Source organism: Oncorhynchus keta, chromosome 2 (genome assembly GCF_023373465.1).
Source record: "Oncorhynchus keta strain PuntledgeMale-10-30-2019 chromosome 2, Oket_V2, whole genome shotgun sequence".
Classification (NCBI taxonomy): Eukaryota; Metazoa; Chordata; class Actinopteri; order Salmoniformes; family Salmonidae; genus Oncorhynchus; species Oncorhynchus keta.
Window position 1 is genome coordinate 35,733,637 of NC_068422.1, and position 20,227 is coordinate 35,753,863.

The 20,227-nt window shown below is 41.6% G+C and overlaps 1 protein-coding gene across 2 annotated transcripts in view; it reads right to left on the minus strand.

The window, feature by feature from the left end:
- LOC118399926 (glutamate receptor ionotropic, delta-1-like) overlaps positions 1 to 20,227 on the minus strand; it is a 464,169-nt gene that overhangs the window by 133,499 nt on the left and 310,443 nt on the right. For both annotated transcript variants that reach the window (XM_035796154.2, XM_052476005.1), the window contains exon 5: positions 19,934 to 19,987. In XM_035796154.2, coding sequence (XP_035652047.1) covers positions 19,934 to 19,987 — 54 coding nt within the window. The remainder of the gene's footprint in view (positions 1 to 19,933; positions 19,988 to 20,227) is intronic.

Below are 20,227 nucleotides of genomic sequence, written 5' to 3' on the forward strand. Positions count from 1 at the left end.
AGGCAGCTCTAACCAACATCTCCAATCTCGTCTCATTGATTGGACTCAAAGTTAGCTGACTCCTGACTTCAATGAGCTTTTGGAGAAGTCATTAGCTTAGGGGTTCACATACTTTTTCCAACCTACACTATGAATGTTTAAATGATGTATTCAATATAGACAAGAAAAATACAATAATCGGTGCTTAAACTAATAATTAGTTTAAGCACCGACAGAGATGGCCGCCTCGCAGTATTTTGTTTTTTTAATGTATTATTTCTTACATTGTTACCCCAGGAAATCTTAAGTTTCAATACATACAACCGGGAGGAACTATTGGATATAAGAGCAACGTCAACAAACATTACGATCAGGAATACGACTTTCCCAAAGCGGATCTGTAACGTCTGTCGTCAGGAGAAAGAGAGGACCAAGGTGCAGCGTGGTAAGTATTCATTGTAATTTAATAAAGAATGTATACTAAAACAAAAACAATGCACAACAAAAAAACAGTCCTGAAAGGTGCAACAAAACACAGAACAGAAAATAACTTCCCACAACCCATAGTGGGAAAACAGGCTGCCTAAGTATGATTCTCAATCAGGGACAACAATTGACAGCTGCCTCTGATTGAGAACCATACTAGGCCGAACTCAAAAACCAACATAGAAAAACAAACATAGACTGCCCACCCAACTCACACCCTGACCATACTAAAACAAAGAGATAATGACAGAACTAAGGTCAGAACGTGACTGTACCCCCCACCCCAAAGGTGCGGACTCCGGCCGCAAAACCTGAATCTATAGGGGAGGGTCTGGGTGCGTGTCTGTCCGCGGTGGCGCCCATGCGCAGGTCTGTGCAAGGCTGGTCCGACCAATCTGATTCCAAGCTTCAAGAATGCTTCGATCACGTGAACTGGGAAATGTTCCACATAGCGTCATACAACAACATTGATGAATACGCTGATTCCGTGAGTGAGTTTATTAGCAAGTGCATCAGTGATGTTGTAGCCACAGCAACTATTAAATATTTTCCCAACCAGAAACCGTGGATTGATGGGCAAAACTGAAAGCGCGAACCACAGCTTTTAATCAGAGAATGGCGACCGTTAACATGACCGATTACAAACAGTGTAGCTATTCCATTCGCAAGGCAATCAAACAAACTAAGCGTCCGTATAGAGACAAAGTAGAGTCGCAATTCAATGGCTCAAACACGAGAGGTATGTGGCAGGGTCTACAGTCAATCACGGACTACAAAAAGAAAACCAGCTCTGTCGAGGACCACGATGTCCTGCTACCAGACAAACTAAACAACTTCTTTGCTCGCTTTGATGTCAATACAGTGCCAACAACACTGCCTGCTACCAAAACCTGCGGGCTCTCCTTCACCGCAGCTAACGTGAGTAAAGCATTTAAACATGTTAACCCTCGCAAGGCCGCCGGCCCAGACGGCATCCCTATTCGAATCATCAGAGCATGCGCAGTCCAGCTGGCTGGTGTGTTTATGGATATATTCAATCAATCCCTATCCCAGTCTGCTGTTCCAACATAATTCAAGAGGGCCTGAGCTAACTGAGCTAACTGAGGTAAATGACAATCGCGCCCCGTAGCACTCACCTCCGTCATCATGAAGTGCGTTGAGAGACTCGTCAAGAATCATATCACCTCCATCCTACCTGACACCCTAGACCCACTCCGATTTGCTTACCGCCCCAATAGGTCCACAGACGACGCAATCACAATCACACTGCACACTGCCCTAACACACCTGGACAAGAGGAATTCCTAAGTAAAAATGCTGTTCATCGCCAACAGTTCAGCATTTAACACCATAGTACCCTCCAAACTCGTCATTAAGCTCGAGACCCTGGGTCTCGACCCCGCCCTGTGCAACTGGGTCCTGGACTTCCTGACGTGCCGCCCCCAGGTGGTGAGGGTAGGAAACAGCATCTCCACCTCGCTGATCCCCAACAGTGGGGCCCCACAAGGGTGCATTCTCCTGTACTCCCTGTTCATGACTGCGTGGCAATGCACGCCTCCAACTCAATCATCAAGTTTGCAGACGACACTACAGTGGTAGGCTTGATAACCAACAACGACAAGACGGTGTACAGGGAGTAGGTGAGGGCCCTCGGAGTGTGGTGTTAGGAAAATAACCTCACACTCAACGTCAACAAAACAAAGGAGATGATCGTGGACTTCAGGAAACAGCAGAGGGAGCAACCCCCTATCCACATCGACGGGACAGTGGAGTGGAGAAGGTCGAAAGTTTTATGTTCCTCGGCGTACACATCACGGACCACCTGAAATGGTCCACCCACACAGACAGCGTGGTGAAGAAGGTGCAGCACTGCCTCTTCAACCTTAGGAGGCTGAAGAAATTTGGCTTGTCACCAAAAACACTCACAAACTTTTACAGATGCACAATCGAGAGCATCCTGTCGGGCTGTATCACCGCCTGGTATGGCAACTTCTCCGCTCACAACCGTAAGGCTCTCCAGAGGGTAGTGATGTCTGCACAACGCATCACCGGGGGAAAACTACCTGCTCTCCAGGACACCTACATCACCCCATGTCACAGGAAGGCCAAAATGATCATCAAAGACAACAACCACTCGAGCCACTGCCTGTTCACCACGTTATCATCCAGAAGGCGAGGTCAGCACAGGTGCATCAAAGCTGGGACCGAGAGACTGAAAAACAGCTTTTATCTCAAGGCCATCAGACTGTTAAACAGCCACCACTAACATTGAGTGTCTGCTGCCAACATACTGACTCAATCTTTAGCCACTTTAATTATTTAAAAAGGGATTTAATAAATGTATCACTAGTCACTTTAAACTATGCCACTTTATATAATGTTTACATACCCCACACTACTCATCTCAAATGTATATACTGTACTCTATACCATCTACTGCATCTTGCCTATGCCGTTCGGCCATCGCTCATCCATATATAGTTTTATGTACATATTCTTATTCATTCCTTTACACTTGTGTATATAAGGTAGTTGTTGTGAAATTGTTAGATTATTTGTTAGATATTACTGCATGGTCGGAACTAGAAGCACAAGCATTTCACTACACTCGCATTAAAATCTGCTAACCATGTGTATGTGACAAATACAATTTGATTTGATTTGTCTATTGTTGTGACTTAGGTGACGATTAGATCAAATTTGATGACCAATTTATGCAGAAATCCAGGTAATTCCAAAGGGTTCACATACTTTTTCTTGCCACTCTAGATCTGGAGTAATTTTAGCGGAAGTAGGTCATTATTCAGTAGCTTTAAGTGTGGTGGTTTATTCATTGACAGGTATGACTTCATAACCACTCTTTTCTGGATAGTTGCTTTATTTTTCCTCTTTTTCCTATTTCCTCCTTTTTTCCCCTTTTTTTCTCGCTGGGAAAGTTGTGAGATGGGTTTCATTTAAGCACTTTCTGTTCTCTTAAGGTATTTTTCTTTTTGTTTCTTAAGATACTCCTGGTATCTTATAGGATCTTGCTTGATTTAGTTTATATACCGTATGTCCTTGTCCTCTCCTTGGTTGATTTAGGGGCATCTTATAGAAAAATGTAAAATAAATAATTAAAGTCAGCAATAACCATAGTACGTCACATAAATAGACATCTAAATCCCTCAATCATCCTCAAACAATACAAAATGTAATGGTCTTTTTAGCAAATAAGTGTTCAATTTCAAATGAACCATTATCCTTTATGTAATTTTTGCGTCTTTTCATGTCTTAAGGTAAGTAAAAATGTATGAACTAATACATTCTGTCCTAACCATCAGAGTTCATTGTGTGTATTTGGTCATAAATAGAATGATTTCTAGCATGCTAACTACAGTTGAAAAGCTAGCATACAATGTGTCCTAAATACACATAATTAAAAGATCATTAAAAGAAATCTAACATAATTTGATGAAATTATAGCCTCTTTGGTAATGATACACAATAAAAAAATATTATCTTCTGAAGTTATGTAAACTTTTTTTTCCCAATAATTTCCCAGCATCAAAATTGTAATGTCCCTCCATGACATCCATGTGCACCACTGTCACTATTCATATCCATGGTAACCAAGCACAAACTATTGAAAAAACATTATTATCATGTAATTTGCCTGTCGTGGTGGTAATGACACAATACTTAGAGACGACTGTACTTTGTGTAACAAAAAGTAATCTATATAGTTTCTATGTATTTGACTGTTTTAAATAGGTGCATTAAATATGTTCTAATTATCAAGACTATTGGAAGTGTAATAAATAGCTGCAGAATGTCCGAAGTCTTGGTGTGAGACTTGACAAAAACAGTGCAAAACAGTGAAATCAGACATGAAATAAGTTAGAAGTAAAAATGTTAAGGTTATTTTAGTCTTTATTTAACGTATATGAATAAAAATGAATCTAAATTCAAATTTGATCTTAAAAATCTAACCCCGAGACACAAAAAAGAATGTTTGCAAAATCACCCTTAATTATGAGTCAGGAATAAGAGTCTAGATACACACGAGACCGTAACTCCAAGCAACAACAAAACATCTACATGTCATTCAAAACATCACATGAAACATGGACACTGCATGTTTCTTTGTCATGCCTCGCAGCCAGGTCTGTTTGTGCTTTAGTCAACTTCTCTATCATTTATAGCCATGCTAAACATTCCAAAATAATGAAAAAGTAAAACACTATTTCTATTTTATTAAAGTTTATAAAGTAATTTAATACAATAATATAATACAATGGGTTCTATCAATAAAAATGATTGTCAATAATAATAAACAATAATGAAATCATTATAATCAGTAAATTCTTCAAGCAGTGTGTGTGCGTGTGTGTGGAAACCAGACTTCACATTCTTGCTTCCTCTGTCCTTCTTTACTCCACTCCTTGCCTTGAAAGTGCATTGGAGTATGAGGAGGGGAATCTTCCCTCCTCTCCCCCAATGTGCTTTGAGAGGGAGGTGAGGAATGGAGGAAACAAGGGTAGAATCTCAATTGCATTTCCTTTATTCCTAACTTCCTCAAAACCCATTGGATAAGAACGTGAGAAGGGAGGGAGGGACCTCTGCCCTTCTCATCCAATGGGTTTTGACAAGGAGACAAGGAGAGAGAATGCAATTAATCAAGGAAATGTAATTGAGATTCTCCAAGGGCAGAGGTATTTGACAGCTATTAATTTTTTTTGACAGTGCCAGACTGACTGACTGAGCTACCATAATACCCATGGCCTGTCCAGAAACAACCCCTAGCCCCTACTGCCCAGAGTCTAGACACTTCTGGAAATCTGAGAGGAATTGATGGGTGGTGACATGGTGAGCGCTCCACCTTAACCTCTGATAGGCTTGATGGAATTTTGGTGGTATTGCTTACACCTGTCCAATTCTCTCAGATCTCCACAAGTGTCTAGGGGTTGTTTCTAGACAGGACCCCACAACCCTTCAAGTGTGTGGTGGACCTACAGCATGACACTCAAGGCACTGGTTGGATGTTTAATTCCATTGCTATACACACATATATTTGCACAGATGTAAGCTGGACACAGCCACAGCGAAATAGATACTGTTGTTTTAGCTGTATAGCATAATTTAATAAGATTACCAATGGTTTTCTAGGTAGCTAGGATATATTAGTCATCTAAGCATTTAGAGTAATAACAGATGATTAAGTCAATACACACTAAATAGTATGCAGAAATCTTACCTTATCTTGCCACTATGGCACGGTATGGGCAGAAATGAATCAATTAATGAATAGATAATAGATTAATAGAATGGCGTTAGAATGGTAATGACCAACATTGAAAGGACAGGAAGTGTTGGCTGTGCACTTGACCAGGCATTCCACATTTAACCACATCCACATTTGAACATTGAAATATTAAGTTGTTTTTTGGCATGCAAAAACTTGGAAAATAAACGATCAAAACGTACACTGACTGTAATTTTACCTTAAGAATCTTGATTTAATGTTGTCCATAAAGTAGGCTAATTATATTAACAATGGTAACACCATACACACCAAAATGTTCTGTCAGTCCTGGAGATCAGTACTGGAGATTAATACCTGCACTTTGGCTGTTAAATCGTTTGCAGTATCACACAAGGTCTTTATCACTCGACTGTCATTCATAAAATTCTTTGCTGAATCAGCTTATGTTGTGCGATAATATCCCCACATACTGTAACTAAACAGCTATCAAACACGCATAAACAACTATTATGCATAATTATTGAAGAACCCTGTTAATGACAGTATCGATTTTTGTTTTATTAATCATATGAAAATTAATCTTTCTTTTGAAAGTATTGGATTTTGCAATGACATACATTATTTTGGTTATGTGTGCCCATGAAAACTGTTTTCACACCGTAACATAGGGAGATATGAAACGTTAAGAGTTTACAGTACACTTCCGAGATCTCCATCCAAAAAATCTAATCAAATCAAATTGTATTTGTCACATACACATGGTTAGCAGATGTTAATGCGAGCGTAGCGAAATGCTTGTGCTTCTAGTTCCGAACATGCAGTAATATCTAACAAATAATCGAACAATTTCACAACAACTACCTTATACACACAAGTGTAAAGGAATGAATAAGAATATGTACATAAAAATATATATGGATGAGCGATGGCCGAACGGCATAGGCAAGAAGCAGTAGATGGTATAGAGTACAGTATATACATATGAGATGAGTAATGTAGGGTATGTAAACATTATATAAAGTGGCATTGTTTAAAGTGGCTAGTGATACATTCATTACATCAATTTTTCCATTATTAAAGTGGCTGGAGTTGAGTCAGTATGTTGGCAGCAGCCACTCAATGTTAGTGATGGCTGTTGAACAGTCTGATGGCCTTGAGATGGAAGCTGTTTTTCAGTCTCTCGGTCCCTGCTTTGATGCACCTGTACTGACCTCGCCTTCTGGATCATAGTGGGGTGAACAGGCAGTGGATCGGGTGGTTGTTGTCCTTGATGATCTTTTTGGCCTTCCTGTGACATCGGGGGGTGTAGGTGTCCTGGAGGGCAGGTAGATTGCCCCCGGTGATGTGTCGTGCAGACCTCACTACCCTCTGGAGAGCCTTACGGTTATGGGCAGAGCAGTTGCCATACCAGGCGGTGATACAGCCCGACAGGATGCTCTCGATTGTGCATCTGTAAAAGTTTGTGAGTGTTTTTGGTGACAAGTCAATTTTTTTCAGCCTCCTGAGGTTGAAAAGGCACTGCTGCGCCTTCTTCACCACGCTGTCTGTGTGGGTGGACCAATTCAGTTTGTCGTTGACATGTACGCAGAGGAACTTAAATCCTTCCACCCTCTCCACTACTGTCCTGTCGATGTGGATACTACTGTCCTGTGCTATTTCCTGAAGTCCGAGATCATCTCCTTTGTTTTGTTGACGTTGAGTGTGAGGTTACTTTCCTGACACCACACTCCGTGGGTCCTCACCTCCTCCCTGTAGGCCATCTCATTGTTGTTGGTAATCAAGCCTACCACTGTAGTGTCGTCTACAAACTTGGTGATCGAGTTGGAGGCGTGCATGGCCACACAGTCATAGGTGAACAGGGATTACAGGAGAGGGCTGAGAATGCATCCTTGTGAGGCCCCAATGTTGAGGATCAGCGGGGTGGAGATGTCGTTACCTACCCTCACCACCTGGGGGCGGCCCATCAGGAAGTCCAGGACCCAGATGCACAGGACGGGGTCGGGACCCAAGGTCTCGAGCTTAATGACGAGTTGGGAGGGTACTATGGTGTAAAATGTTGAGCTGTATTTGATGAATAGCATTCTTATATAGTTATTCATCTTGTCCAGATGGGTTAGCGCAGTGTGCAATGTGATTGTGATTGCGTCGTCCGTGGACCTATTGGGGTGGTAAGCAAATTGGAGTGGGTCTAGGGTGTCAGGTAGGATGGAGGTGATATGGTCCTTGACTAGTCTCTCATGATGTCGGAAGTGAGTGCTACGGGGCGATAGTCATTTAGCTCAGTTACCTTAGCTTTCTTGGGAACAGGAACAATGGTGGCCCTCTTGAAGCATGTGGGAACAGGAAACTGTGATAAGGCTTGATTTAATATGTCCATAAACAAACCAGCCAGCTGGTCTGCGCATGCTCTGAGAATGCGACTTGGGATGCCGTCTGGGCCGGCAGCCTTAACCTGTTAAGTCGACCCTCTACTTTTTCGAATATTCTGTTAAAAATCGTGCAACATTTCAGCGCCCTGCTACTCAGGCCAGGAATATAGTATATGCAGATGTTTATAAAACTGGTTAAATCACGGCTGTGACTATAACAGAATGTGCGTTTCATCGAAAAGTGCAGGAATATCTGATCACTGAAAATGGAAAAAAATATCCATCCGCGACTTCAAGGAATTGTTCAAAGTGAATCAAATTAAATGATGCCGAGGTTGCAGTGCCGACAGCTTCCACACGTTGTCTAGAGTCTTGTCATTTGATTCGCAATTGATTCTTGGTCTAACTGAATCAAGGGAATCGATTCCCTCCAGTCTCCGACCGGATGTTTTGGTCGAGCTCTCGCCAAGACATTTTTTCGAAACAGACACCTATAGAATTGACATCGCCTCCTGATGAATTGTATCGCTTATTAACGTGTACTAATACCTAAAGTTGCATTACAAAAGTATTTCGAAGTGTTTTGTGAAAGTTTATCGTCAACTTTTTGAATTTTAAAAAATGACGTTACGTTATGAAACGCTATTTTTTTCCGTTTATCACACAGTCTTAATAGATCGATATCTAGGCTATATATGGACCGATTTAATCGAAAAAAAGACCCAATAGTGATTATGGGACATCTAGGAGTGCCAACAAAGAAGATGGTCAAAGGTAATGAATGTTTTATATTTTATTTGTACGGTTTGTGTAGCGACGACTATGCTAATTATTTTGTTTACGTCCCCTGCGGGTCTTTTGGGGTGTTACATGCTATCAGATAATAGCTTCTCATGCTTTCGCCAAAAAGCATTTAAAAAATCTGACTTGTTGCCTGGATTCACAACGAGTGTAGCTTTAATTCAATACCCTGCATGTGTATTTTAATGAACGTTTGAGTTTTAACTAATACTATTAGCATTTAGCGTAGCGCATTTGCATTTCCAGAGCTCTAGATGGGACGCCTGCGTGCCAGGTAGGACCAAGAGGTTAAGAGGGTTAACACGTTTAAATGTTTTAGTCACATTGGTTGCAGTGAAGGAGAGCCCGCAGGTTTTGGTAGCGGGCCGTGTCAGTGGCACTGTATTGTCCTCAAAGTGAGCAAAGAAGTTGTTAGTTGTTTAGTTTGTCTGGGTAATCTCTGGTAGTGAAGTGAGTGTGTATCATAGTCCTGTCACTGCTTCACTCCCTGGCTACGCTGATGCTCTTCCTCCACGACAATATCCTCCTCTGCCTCCTCCACATTGTGGCCCGCGACGGGGCTGGTTTTTCTTTTGTTGTCCGTGATTGACTGTAGACCCTGCCACATACCTCTCGTGTCTGAGCAGTTGAATTGCGACTCTACTTTGTCTCTATACTGATGCTTAGCTTGTTTGATTGCCTTGCAGAGGGAATAGCTACACTGTGTGTATTAGGTCATGTTTCCGGTCACCTTGCCCTAATTAAAAACAGTGGTTCATGCTTTCAGTTTTGCACGAATGCTGCCATCAATCCACGGTTTCTGGTTGGGGAATGTTTTAATAGACGCTGTGGGTACAACATCACCGATGCACTTGCTAATAAACTCGCTCACCGAATCAGCGTATTCATCAATGTTGTTGTTCGACGCTATGCGGAACATATCCCATTCCACGTGATCCAAGCAATCTTGAAGCGTGGAATCCGATTGGTCGGACCAGCGCTGAACAGACCTGAGCACGAGTGTTTCCTGTTTTAGTTTCTGTCTATAGGCTGGGAGCAACAAAATGGAGTCATGGTCAGCTTTTCCGAAAGGAGGGCGGGGGAGGGCCTTATATGAGTTGCGGAATTTAGAATAACAATGATCCAGGATTTTGCCATCCCGGGTCTCACAATCGATATGCTGATAAAATTTAGGGAGCATTGTTTTCAGATTAGCCTTGTTAAAATCCCAAGCTACAATAAATGCATCCTCAGGATATGTGGTTTCCAGTTTACATCATACTGTCAAATGAAGTTTGTTCATGGCCTTCAATGTATCTGCTTGGGGGGGAATATACACGACTGTGATTATGATCGAAGAAAATTGTCTTGGTAGATAATGAGGTCGGCATTTGATTGTGAGGAAGTCAGGCGAACAAAAGGACTTGAGTTCCTGTATGTTGTTATGATCACACCACGTCTCATTAATCATAAGGCATTCACCCCCACCCTTCTTCTAAACAGAAAGATTCTTGTTTCTGTCGGCGCGATGTGTGAAGAAACCAGGTGACTGTACCGGCTCCGATAGCGTGTCTCGAGTGAGCCATGTTTCCGTGAAACAAAGAACGTTACAGTCTCTGATGTCTCTCTGGAAGGCAACCCTTTCGTCTACCTTGTTGTCAAGCGACTGGACATTGGCGAGTAGTATGCTTGGGAGCGGTGGGCGATGTGCCCGTCTACGGAGCCTGACCAGAAGACCGCTCCGTCTGCCCCTTATGTGGCGCCGTTGTTTTGGGTCGCCGTCTGGGATCCGATCCATTGTCCTGGGTGATGGGCCAAACAGAGGATCCTCTTCGGGAAAGTCGTATTCCTGGTCGTAATGTTGGTGAGTTGACGTTGCTCTTTTATCCAATAGTTCCTCCCGACTGTATGTAATAAAACATACGATTTCCTGGGGTAACAATGTAAGATATAACACATAAAACAACAAAATACTGCATCGGATCGCGAAGCAATGCGGCCATCTCTGTCGGCACCGGATGTTACAAGAAAGGACCAAGGTCAATGTGTAATTTACAGTTGAACCCGGAAGTTTTCATACAAATACATTCAAACTCAGTTTTTCACAACTCTTGACATTTAATCCTTGTAGAAAAATCCCTGTTTTAGGTCAGTTATGATCACAATTTTATTTTAAGAATGTGAAATGTCAGAATAATAGTAGAGAGAATAATTTATTTCAGCTTTTATTTCTTTCATCACATTCCCAGTGGGTCAGAAGTTAATAATAATATAATAATAATATATGCCATTTAGCAGACGCTTTTATCCAAAGCGACTTACAGTCATGTGTGCATACATTCTACGTATGGGTGGTCCCGGGGATCGAACCCACTACCCTGGCGTTACAAGCGCCATGCTCTACCAACTGAGATACAGAAGGACCACTCAATTAGTATTTGGTAGCATTGCCTTTACATTGTTTAGCTTGGATCAAACGTTTTGGGAAGCTTTCCATAAGCTGGGTGAATTTTGGCCCATTCCTCCTGACAGAGCTGGGGTAACCGAGTCAGGTTTGTAGGCCTCTTTGCTCACACACACTTTTTCAGTTCTGCCCACAAATTTTCTATAGGCTTGAAGTCAGGGCTTTGTGATGGCCACTCCGATACCTTAACTTTGTTGTCCTTCAGCTATTTTGCCACAACTTTGGAAGTATGTTTGGGGTCATTATCCATCTGGAAGACCCATTTGCGACCAAGCTTTAACTTTCTGACTGATTTCTTGAGATGGATAGGGGCCAGTATTCTGAAGTTTGGATGAATGAGGTGCCCAATGTAAGCTGCCTGTTACTCAGCTTGGATATGCGTATTGGGATTATTGGATAGAAAACACTCCACAGTTTCCAAAACTGTTGAAATAATGTCTGTGAGTATAACAGAACTGATATAGCAGGCGAAAACCTGATGCGAAGCCATCCAGGATCTTTTTGGGGGAGGGCTCACCACTCATTATAATGGCTGTCTATGGAATATAAAAGGAATACCTCCCAGATTGCAGTTCCTATGGCTTCAAGTAGATGTTAACAGTCTTTAAAAATAGTTTCAGGCTTGTTTTTTTTTTAAATTTGCTAGAATTTGTATTTTTTCTAAGTGGCTCCCATTTTGGCTGTAGTGTTTGTAGCGTGCTCCAGTGAGAGCGCGCACTTCGTTATTAATCTTCAGTAATGAACATACTATTCTCCGTCTTAAATTGTATCATTTATTTATATATTAGGGTACCTGAGGATTGATTAGAAATGTTTTTTTTAAATATATATATTTATTATAATATATTTATTATTTTACAATAAAAAATCTAATAAAAAAGACAGCAATACTAACAATGACATTCATTGTACTGTTGAATGGGATGGCCAATTTAGAGGACAAAACAAAACTTAACTCACACATACACAAAATAAAACAAAATCCTATTAGGTGGTACATGTATATGAAGACAGCATATAGTCATTACAAGCAGTGTAGTTAAGCCAAAAATAAATGTTGAGTGGAGTACAGCACAGAGTAGCAGCAGATCGTCAACCCAGTTATGAAGCGGGACTAGACCATTTATCCAGGATCGGCTGCCATATTTTGTAAAACATTGGACTTCTATTGGAGGTATTGTATCGAATCTTTTCCATATGTATTACATTCCCTAAATCCTGTAACCACATTTCAAAGGTAGGTTCAGTCTCCAGTTTCCAAACTTGCAATATGAGCCTTTTGGCTAATAGAGTACAAAGAAAGACGGCTTTCCCTTCGTGGTTATTCCCATCAACTGTACCAAACAGAGCGGTCAATGGGTTTGGGGCTAGAACTCTATCAAAGGCTCTAGATAAATAATCAAAAGCCCAGTAAACATGGAATTTAGGACATGTCCAGAATAAGTGGGTCAACGTCCCCTCATCCTGCTTGCACCTCTCACACAGTGGTGAGGTGTCCGGGAATATTCTATGCAGTTTTGCTTTTGAGTAATGTAACCTGTAAACTGTACAAGGTTGTGTCTGGCATTCACTGAACTGTGGTTTATATTCCTGAGAGCTTCTACCCAGTCCTCATCTGAGATTTCTGACCCAATTTCTTGTTCCCAAGCCCTTTTAATGGTGTCTGTGGATACCTCTACGTGGGCCTGTAGCACATCATACAGTCTAGAGACCGACCCTTTTGAATGGGGTTTGACAAGGATCAAGCTATCTAATATAGGACTATTTGGCTTCATGCCATACTGTGGGATATGTGTCCTTACGAAATTCCTGATTTCTGAAAAAATGTGTTGTTGGCATGTTGAACTTTCCCTATAATTGTTGAAATGAAGCTAACTGACCATCTATGTATAGATTACCAATTATTGTGAGCCCCTTCTCCCTCCACTGTGAAAACACCACATCATCCAATGCGGGGTGGAAAGCATGATTCAGGCAAATCGGGCTGTCAATGTATACAGTGGGTCTCTTCTGTCTCATCGCAGGTAAGCTTTCCCTCCAGAAAGACACAATGTTCATATTAGCAGCCCAATAATACAGTTTAAAGTGAGGAAGGCCAAAGCCCCCCTCTATTTTGTACTTGCATAAATGATTATTTGGAATTCTGGCTGCCTTGTTATCCCATAAAAATGGAGTTACTATTGAATCCAGTTTCTTAAAATATCTTTGTGGTATGAAATTGGGTAGACATTGGAAGAGGTAAAGAAACCTGGGTAGGACAACCATTTTAATAGCGTTTATACGACCAACCAAGGAGAGAGTTTTCCAAAAATCTATATTTTGTTTAAGCTGATATATTTTCTTGTCCCAATTCGCTTTCAATAGCTGATCAAGGTCTCTTGTCACTACAATGCCAAGGCTTGTGAACTTGTCCATCACTGTTCTAAACGGGGTAGATTGCAGAAATTGCGTATCCACAGGCCGTGATATTGGCATCAACTCACTTTTTTGCCAGTTTATCTATATCTTGTAAAATGTGTTTATCAAGTTAAGTAAGGGTGGAATAGAAGTTTTAGGTTTGGACAAAAACAAAAGAACATCGTCTGCATATAGGGACATTTTGTGCTGTGTGTCCTTTATTTTAACAGAAGCTATATCGGCACATGCCCGAATGTGAGTAGCAAGGGGTTCCATGGCTATAGCGAAGAGAGCAGGTGAAATAGGGCACCCCTGTCGGCACCCCTTGAACAAGCGGAATGACTGCAACATTTCTTGATTGGTTACCACGGACGCCATTGGGTGTGCATAAATAATTCTTATCCAATTAATAAATTCCTTTCCGAACCCGAAGTGCTCCAGAACCGACATCATATATTTCCACTCAATCCGGTCAAACGCCTTCTCTGCATCAAGAGCTATTACCACTGCCTCAACCTTATGATCGTGATACATTACGTTGAAAAGACGTCTCAAATTGTAGTGTATATGTCGGCCCGGGACAAAATCTTTCTGGTCAGGGTGTATGATGTCAGAAATATATGTTTTCAATCGGTTTGCCAATATCTTTGTCAACACCTTGTTTTCTATAGGGAGTAACACGGGGCGATAAGACGACATCTCGGGGCGATAAGATGACATCTCCATGGAATCTCTATCTTTTTTCAAGATCAGTGCTATTGTAGCCTCATACAGTGTTTGCAGGAGTTTGGCATTTTCTTTGGATTGTTGAAACATTCGCAACATAAGTGGAGATAGACTGGCGCAGTACTTCTTATAGAATTCTATTACATATCCATCGGGCCCAGGGGCCTTGCTGTTTGGAAATTGTGCTATCGCTGTGTTAATTTCCTCCAAAGTTATCCCTGCATCGAGTGCAGAAGCTGCCCCCCTGTCTAGTTTAGGAAGTTCACATTCAGCGAGAAAGCGTTTCATAGTTTGTGGATCAGTAGCATCGCATTTTGATTGGTATATCTCTGAGTAAAACTGCGCAAAGCATTTATTAATATCCTGCGGATCTGTTACTATTTTACCCTTCTTGTCTTTTATTTTGTGAATAGCTCTAGATGCCTGTACATGCCTTATCTGTCTTGCTAATAATTTATGTGGTTTGTCACCCAGTTCAAAATAACTTTGTTGCGTTCTAGCAAGTAAAGAGCCCACCCGTTTCGGAAGGATGGTATTGTATTCATATTTTAACTTTGTGATCTTCTCAAGGACTGTATACAAGGAATTCGTCCTAAAAACGTTCTCCTGTTCCCCTAACTCTCTTTCAATTTCTCTTAGCCTAGTATTGGCGCGTTTCTTCCTCTCTGATGTATAAGAAATAATGTAACCTCTAATCACAACCTTTAGAGATTCCCAAAGGGTGGAGTCGTCAACATCCCCTGTGTCGTTAGTTCAGAGGAAAAAGGCAATCTGCTCCTTCAAATACTGACAAAAAGCCTCATCTTTCAGCAGGTATGCGTCTAAGCGCCACGGTCGCCGACCTGTCGACATATTGTCGAGTTTCAGCACCATGGACACAGGAGAGTGGTCCGTAATTAGAATAGGCTGATAGGTAACCGACTCAGTTGCTGAAATTAGTTTGGAGTCCAACAGAAAATAGTCAATTCTGGAATATGATTTATGAACTGATGAAAAGAAAGAGTAATCCCTGTCTGCTGGGTGCGTCAGTCTCCAAATATTGACAATGTTAAAGTTTGTCATCAATGTATTTAGATAGACACTGGCATTTGATTGTTGAAGGGACCTTGATAGGTGTTTATCTAAAAGAGGATCTAACGTACAGTTAAAGTCCCCTCCAACAATAACATTTGTATCCGAGATATTTGGTATGTCCTTAAATACCCTTTGAAAAATAATGGATCATCGAAGTTGGGTCCATATAAATTGACCAAGGTTACTGGTTTCGAATTCAGTGTACCAGCCACAATAATATACCGACCATTAGGATCTGAAATCGAGGATGAGTAAACAAACGGAATGTTTTTCCTTATCAGGATTGCTACCCCTCTCGCTTTTGCATCAAAGTTAGACTGGTATATCTGACCGATCCAGCCGACTCGTAGCTTGGCCTGAGCGGAGAGTTTAATATGAGTTTCTTGAAGAAACACTATGTCAGCACCCAGTGATTTAAGATGAGAGAAAACCTTAGCCCGCTTCACCACATGCCCTAAGCCATTACAGTTCCAGCTGACTATCTTTATTCCACCTGGTCTACTCTGTGCTCTGTCACTATGCGGCATTTCTTATTTTAGAGCAAATTGTTGCTGTCATACAAAACTCAGAAGAAAAATGTCCCGCCGTGCGGGAGCTTGTCATGCCACCTGTACTAATAATAAACGTGAACATAAAACACATACCCCATCCCCCCTCCCGTCCCTTTACTGAGTGACTTCCCCAAACGAAGCACTCCTTGGCTAACACACAAACCTTAGGGTGTCTAGACATACAGCTTGAACTAACTCATCGTCTATAGATGCTCCGCATATACGCTAATATTAAATAACACTGAACACTTAACTCTCATGTTAGGGGGTGAGTGGCACTAAAACATGATGTGCCAAACAATGCTATATTAGCCACAACATCTCACCAATCATAAGTCCCAAATTCTGATCTTCTAATCGAAAAGCCATAGTCCGGAAACCCAAACACATTCCTGGCCTGTATTTGGTCATTTAGCCGGCTGACACAGCCGTTCTGTATCCTCAGCCAGGGAGCTTGCTTGTCAAGAACAGATCGGCCTCTTTTGGGTTGTCAAACATACGTGTTGATCCTTCGACTGTCACCTTAAACCGGGCTGGGAAGAGGAATCCATATCGGATGTTGGCCGCCCTGCATTTGTTGCATACCTCATCATACTCTTTCCGTTGGTTCCTGACCTCCAAGGTAAGATCTGGGTAGAAAGACACCCTGGCTCCGTTGAAGTTAAGGGGGAACTTTTGACTAGCCAGCTTGAGGATGAGATCCCTGGTCTGGGGATAGTGCAGCCGTACAATGAGTGGCCTTGGTGGCCCGCCCTTGGCCGGCTTCGTTGCCTGAGATCTGTGTGCCGTCACTGTGCCTGTGTGCCTGAGATCTGTGTGTCGATCAGGATGGCCGTTTTCAAGTGTTCACTCCCCAGCAGGGCCAGTATCAGCTCCGAGACAAATTCAGTGGGTTTCCCTTTCTCAGTGTCCTCCTGGATGCCACATATTCGGATGTTCTGGCGTCTTGAATGCGACTCGAGCATTTCCAGTCGGGCTTTCAGGATTTTGTTGTCATTTTTTTACGTTGCACACTGTTTCTCTATGTCCTGTAGCCTGGCCTCGTGATCGACTGTCGTTTGCTCAACCTCATGCACCCTTCTCTGAGTTGCCTTCACAGTTTCAGCCAAAGTCCCAATACTCTTTGAGATATCAGCCAACCTTGTGTCCACCTTCTTGCTTAGTGAGTTTATGGCAGCCAGTATGTCACTTTGTGTAGGCTCTGTGGGGGACTCTTGGAAGCTAACCTCTTCAGCTAACTCCTCGTGGGTTGGCGACGTTGAAATTGGTTCGCTGTCTATCTCATTCAAGATCTTGTTCAGCACTCCCTTTTCTGGTGCCTTTTCCCTTTGTCATATTTGTATGAAGATATAGGTCTTGAGAGGTTAAGATAAATACTAATTTGTTTCAAAATGGAGCGGAGCTCTAGCAAAGCATGTCTACTCCATAGCACACTCTCTAGCCCCCTGATTAGAAATGTTGTTTGGGATTAATTTTCTATGCATTTTGAATGAGGGAAACCGTTGGATTGCTGAATGAAGCGCGCCAACTAAACTTACTTTTTTGGGATATAAAGAAGGACTTTATTGAACAAAACTACCATTTGTGATATAGCTGGGACCCTTTAGATTGCAAACAGAGGAAGATCTTCAAAGGTAAGTGATTCATTTTATCGCTATTTCTGACTTTCGTGACGCGTCTGCTTGGTTGGAAAATGTTTTCAATGCGCTGTCCTCAGATTATCGCATTGTATGCTTTTGCCGTAAAGCCTTTTTGAAATCTGACAAAGTGTCTGGATTAACAAGAAGTTAAGCTTTTAACCGATGTATAACACTTGTATTTTCATGAATGTTTAATATTACAAATTTTGTATTTTGAATTTCATGCTCTGCAATTTCACCGGATGTTGTCGAGGCCGGGCGCTAGCGGTATGCCTTTCCCAAAGTTAAGCCATTTTATCACAACTTTGGAAGTATGCTTGGGGTCATTGTCCATTTGGAAGACCCATTTGCGACCAAGCTTGAGATGTTGCTTCAATATATTCACATAATTTTCCTGCCTCATCCTATCATCTATTTTGTGAAGTGCACCAGTCCCTCCTGCAGCAAAGCACAGCCACAACATGATGCTGGAGGTTGCAATCCTCCCCCTTTTTCCTCCAAACATAACGATGGTCATTATGGCCAAAACGTTCTATTTCTGTTTCATCAGACCAGAGGACATTTCTTCAACAAGTACGATCTTTGTCTCCATGTGCAGCTGGAAACAGTAGTCCGGCTTTTTTATTGCCGTTTTGGAGCAGTGAACCACTTCCTTGTTGAGCGGCCTTTCAGGTTATGTCGATATAAACTTATTTTACTGTGGTTATAGATACTTTTGTACCTGTTTCCTCTAGCATCTTCACAGGATCCTTTGCTGTTGTTCTGGGATTGATTTGCACTTTTCGCACCAAAGTACGTTCATCTCTAGGAGACAGCTCCTTCCTGAGCGGTATGACGGCTGCGTGGTCCCATGGTGTTTATACTTGCATACTATTCTTTGTACAGATGAACGTGGTACCTTCAGGTGTTTGGAAATTGCTCCCAAGGATGAACCAGACGTGTAGAGGTCTACAATTATTTTTCTGAGGTCTTGGCTGATTTCTTTTACATTTTTCCATGATGTCAAGCAAAGAGATACTGAGTTTGAAGGTAGGCCTTGAAATACATCCACATTTACACCTCCAATTGACCCAAATTATGTCAATTAGCCTTTCAGAAGCTTCTAAAGCCATGACATAATTTTATGGAATTTTCCAAGCTGTTTAAAGGCACAGTCAACTTAGTGTATGTAAACTTCTGACCCACTGGACTTTGATACAGTGAATTCTAGCTGAAACAACTGACTTGTGTCATGCACAAAGTAGATGTCCTACCCGACTTGCCATAACTAAATTTTTTTAACAAGAAATTTGTGGAGTGGTTGAAAAACTAGTTTTAATGACTCCGACCTAAGTGTATGTAAACTTCCGACTTCAACTGTATTTGTTAAATGCTTTGTATATGATATAACAACAAACTGTAACATAAATGCAAGGAAAGCAAATTTGTGAAGACTCCAAGCATGAGAATGGGTTTAAACATACTGTAGGTTTTGATTCAACTCATGAATTACATTGAATGTTCCCCCTCTATACTGTATCTTAATGTACTCACAATAAAGACCCATTTGTCTGTTTGAGCATACATTTGTGCATTTGTGTGTGTGTGTGTGTGTGTGTGTGTGTGTGTGTGTGTGTGTGTGTGTGTGTGTGTGTGTGTGTGTGTGTGTGTGTGTGTGTGTGTGTGTGTGTACTGTGGTTGGTGGTTAGGTCAACTTAAAAGTGTACTCTGGAAGCACATAAACGCTAATAAAAAGACATCAAGGTACATTAGAAACATGCTTTTTTCCCATTAGCATTGGGACATCAGAGGACTTATGGTCCTTCTCAGCAAATCAGCCTAAATCAATGCAAAGGTGCCCAGATGGTCTAAGGCATGGCACAGAGCACAGTGTTTGGTATTCACAAAGTGCTTGACATTTATTGATGTTAAAGCCCATTTGGAAAACCATTTACGCAATGTCAGGTCAACAAAGAAACAGGTAAAACAACAGCTTTGGCTTCCGAAGTGCTGTGAATGCAATAATTAATCATTATTTGGCCAATAATGTATAAAACCCCTCAGATAGAAACAAAGTGGCATGGTGTGAGAGCTTTTATACTGTTTACGAGTCTAAATATGGAAGAAGTCAGAGTGAAAGTGTTATTGGTTTTAATCCATGTCTATCCGTGCATTGGCATCTAATGCAACTGGAGCAAACTGAATAAATGTGATGTATAAATATAAAAATGCACTATTGATCTCACCTCATTGGCATAAACCCAATGGCTGTCCTTGGATGCCAGGTTGGTTTCCACAGCCTGCATAGAGATAGAAAGAGGGGGGAAGGAGAGACGAAGGAAATTAGTATAAAGAAAATAGAGATTTAATGCATTTCCCAAAATAATCCTATAACAACATAAGAGTAGGGAGTCCAAACTCAAGTACACAGGCTTGAATGGGCCACCATAGCTGTGGGAAGTAGGGGTGCTGAGCAGCACCCCTTGAAGCACCCCTTGAAAAATCTGAATTGCTATGTGGTTCATCATGGTTACTCATAA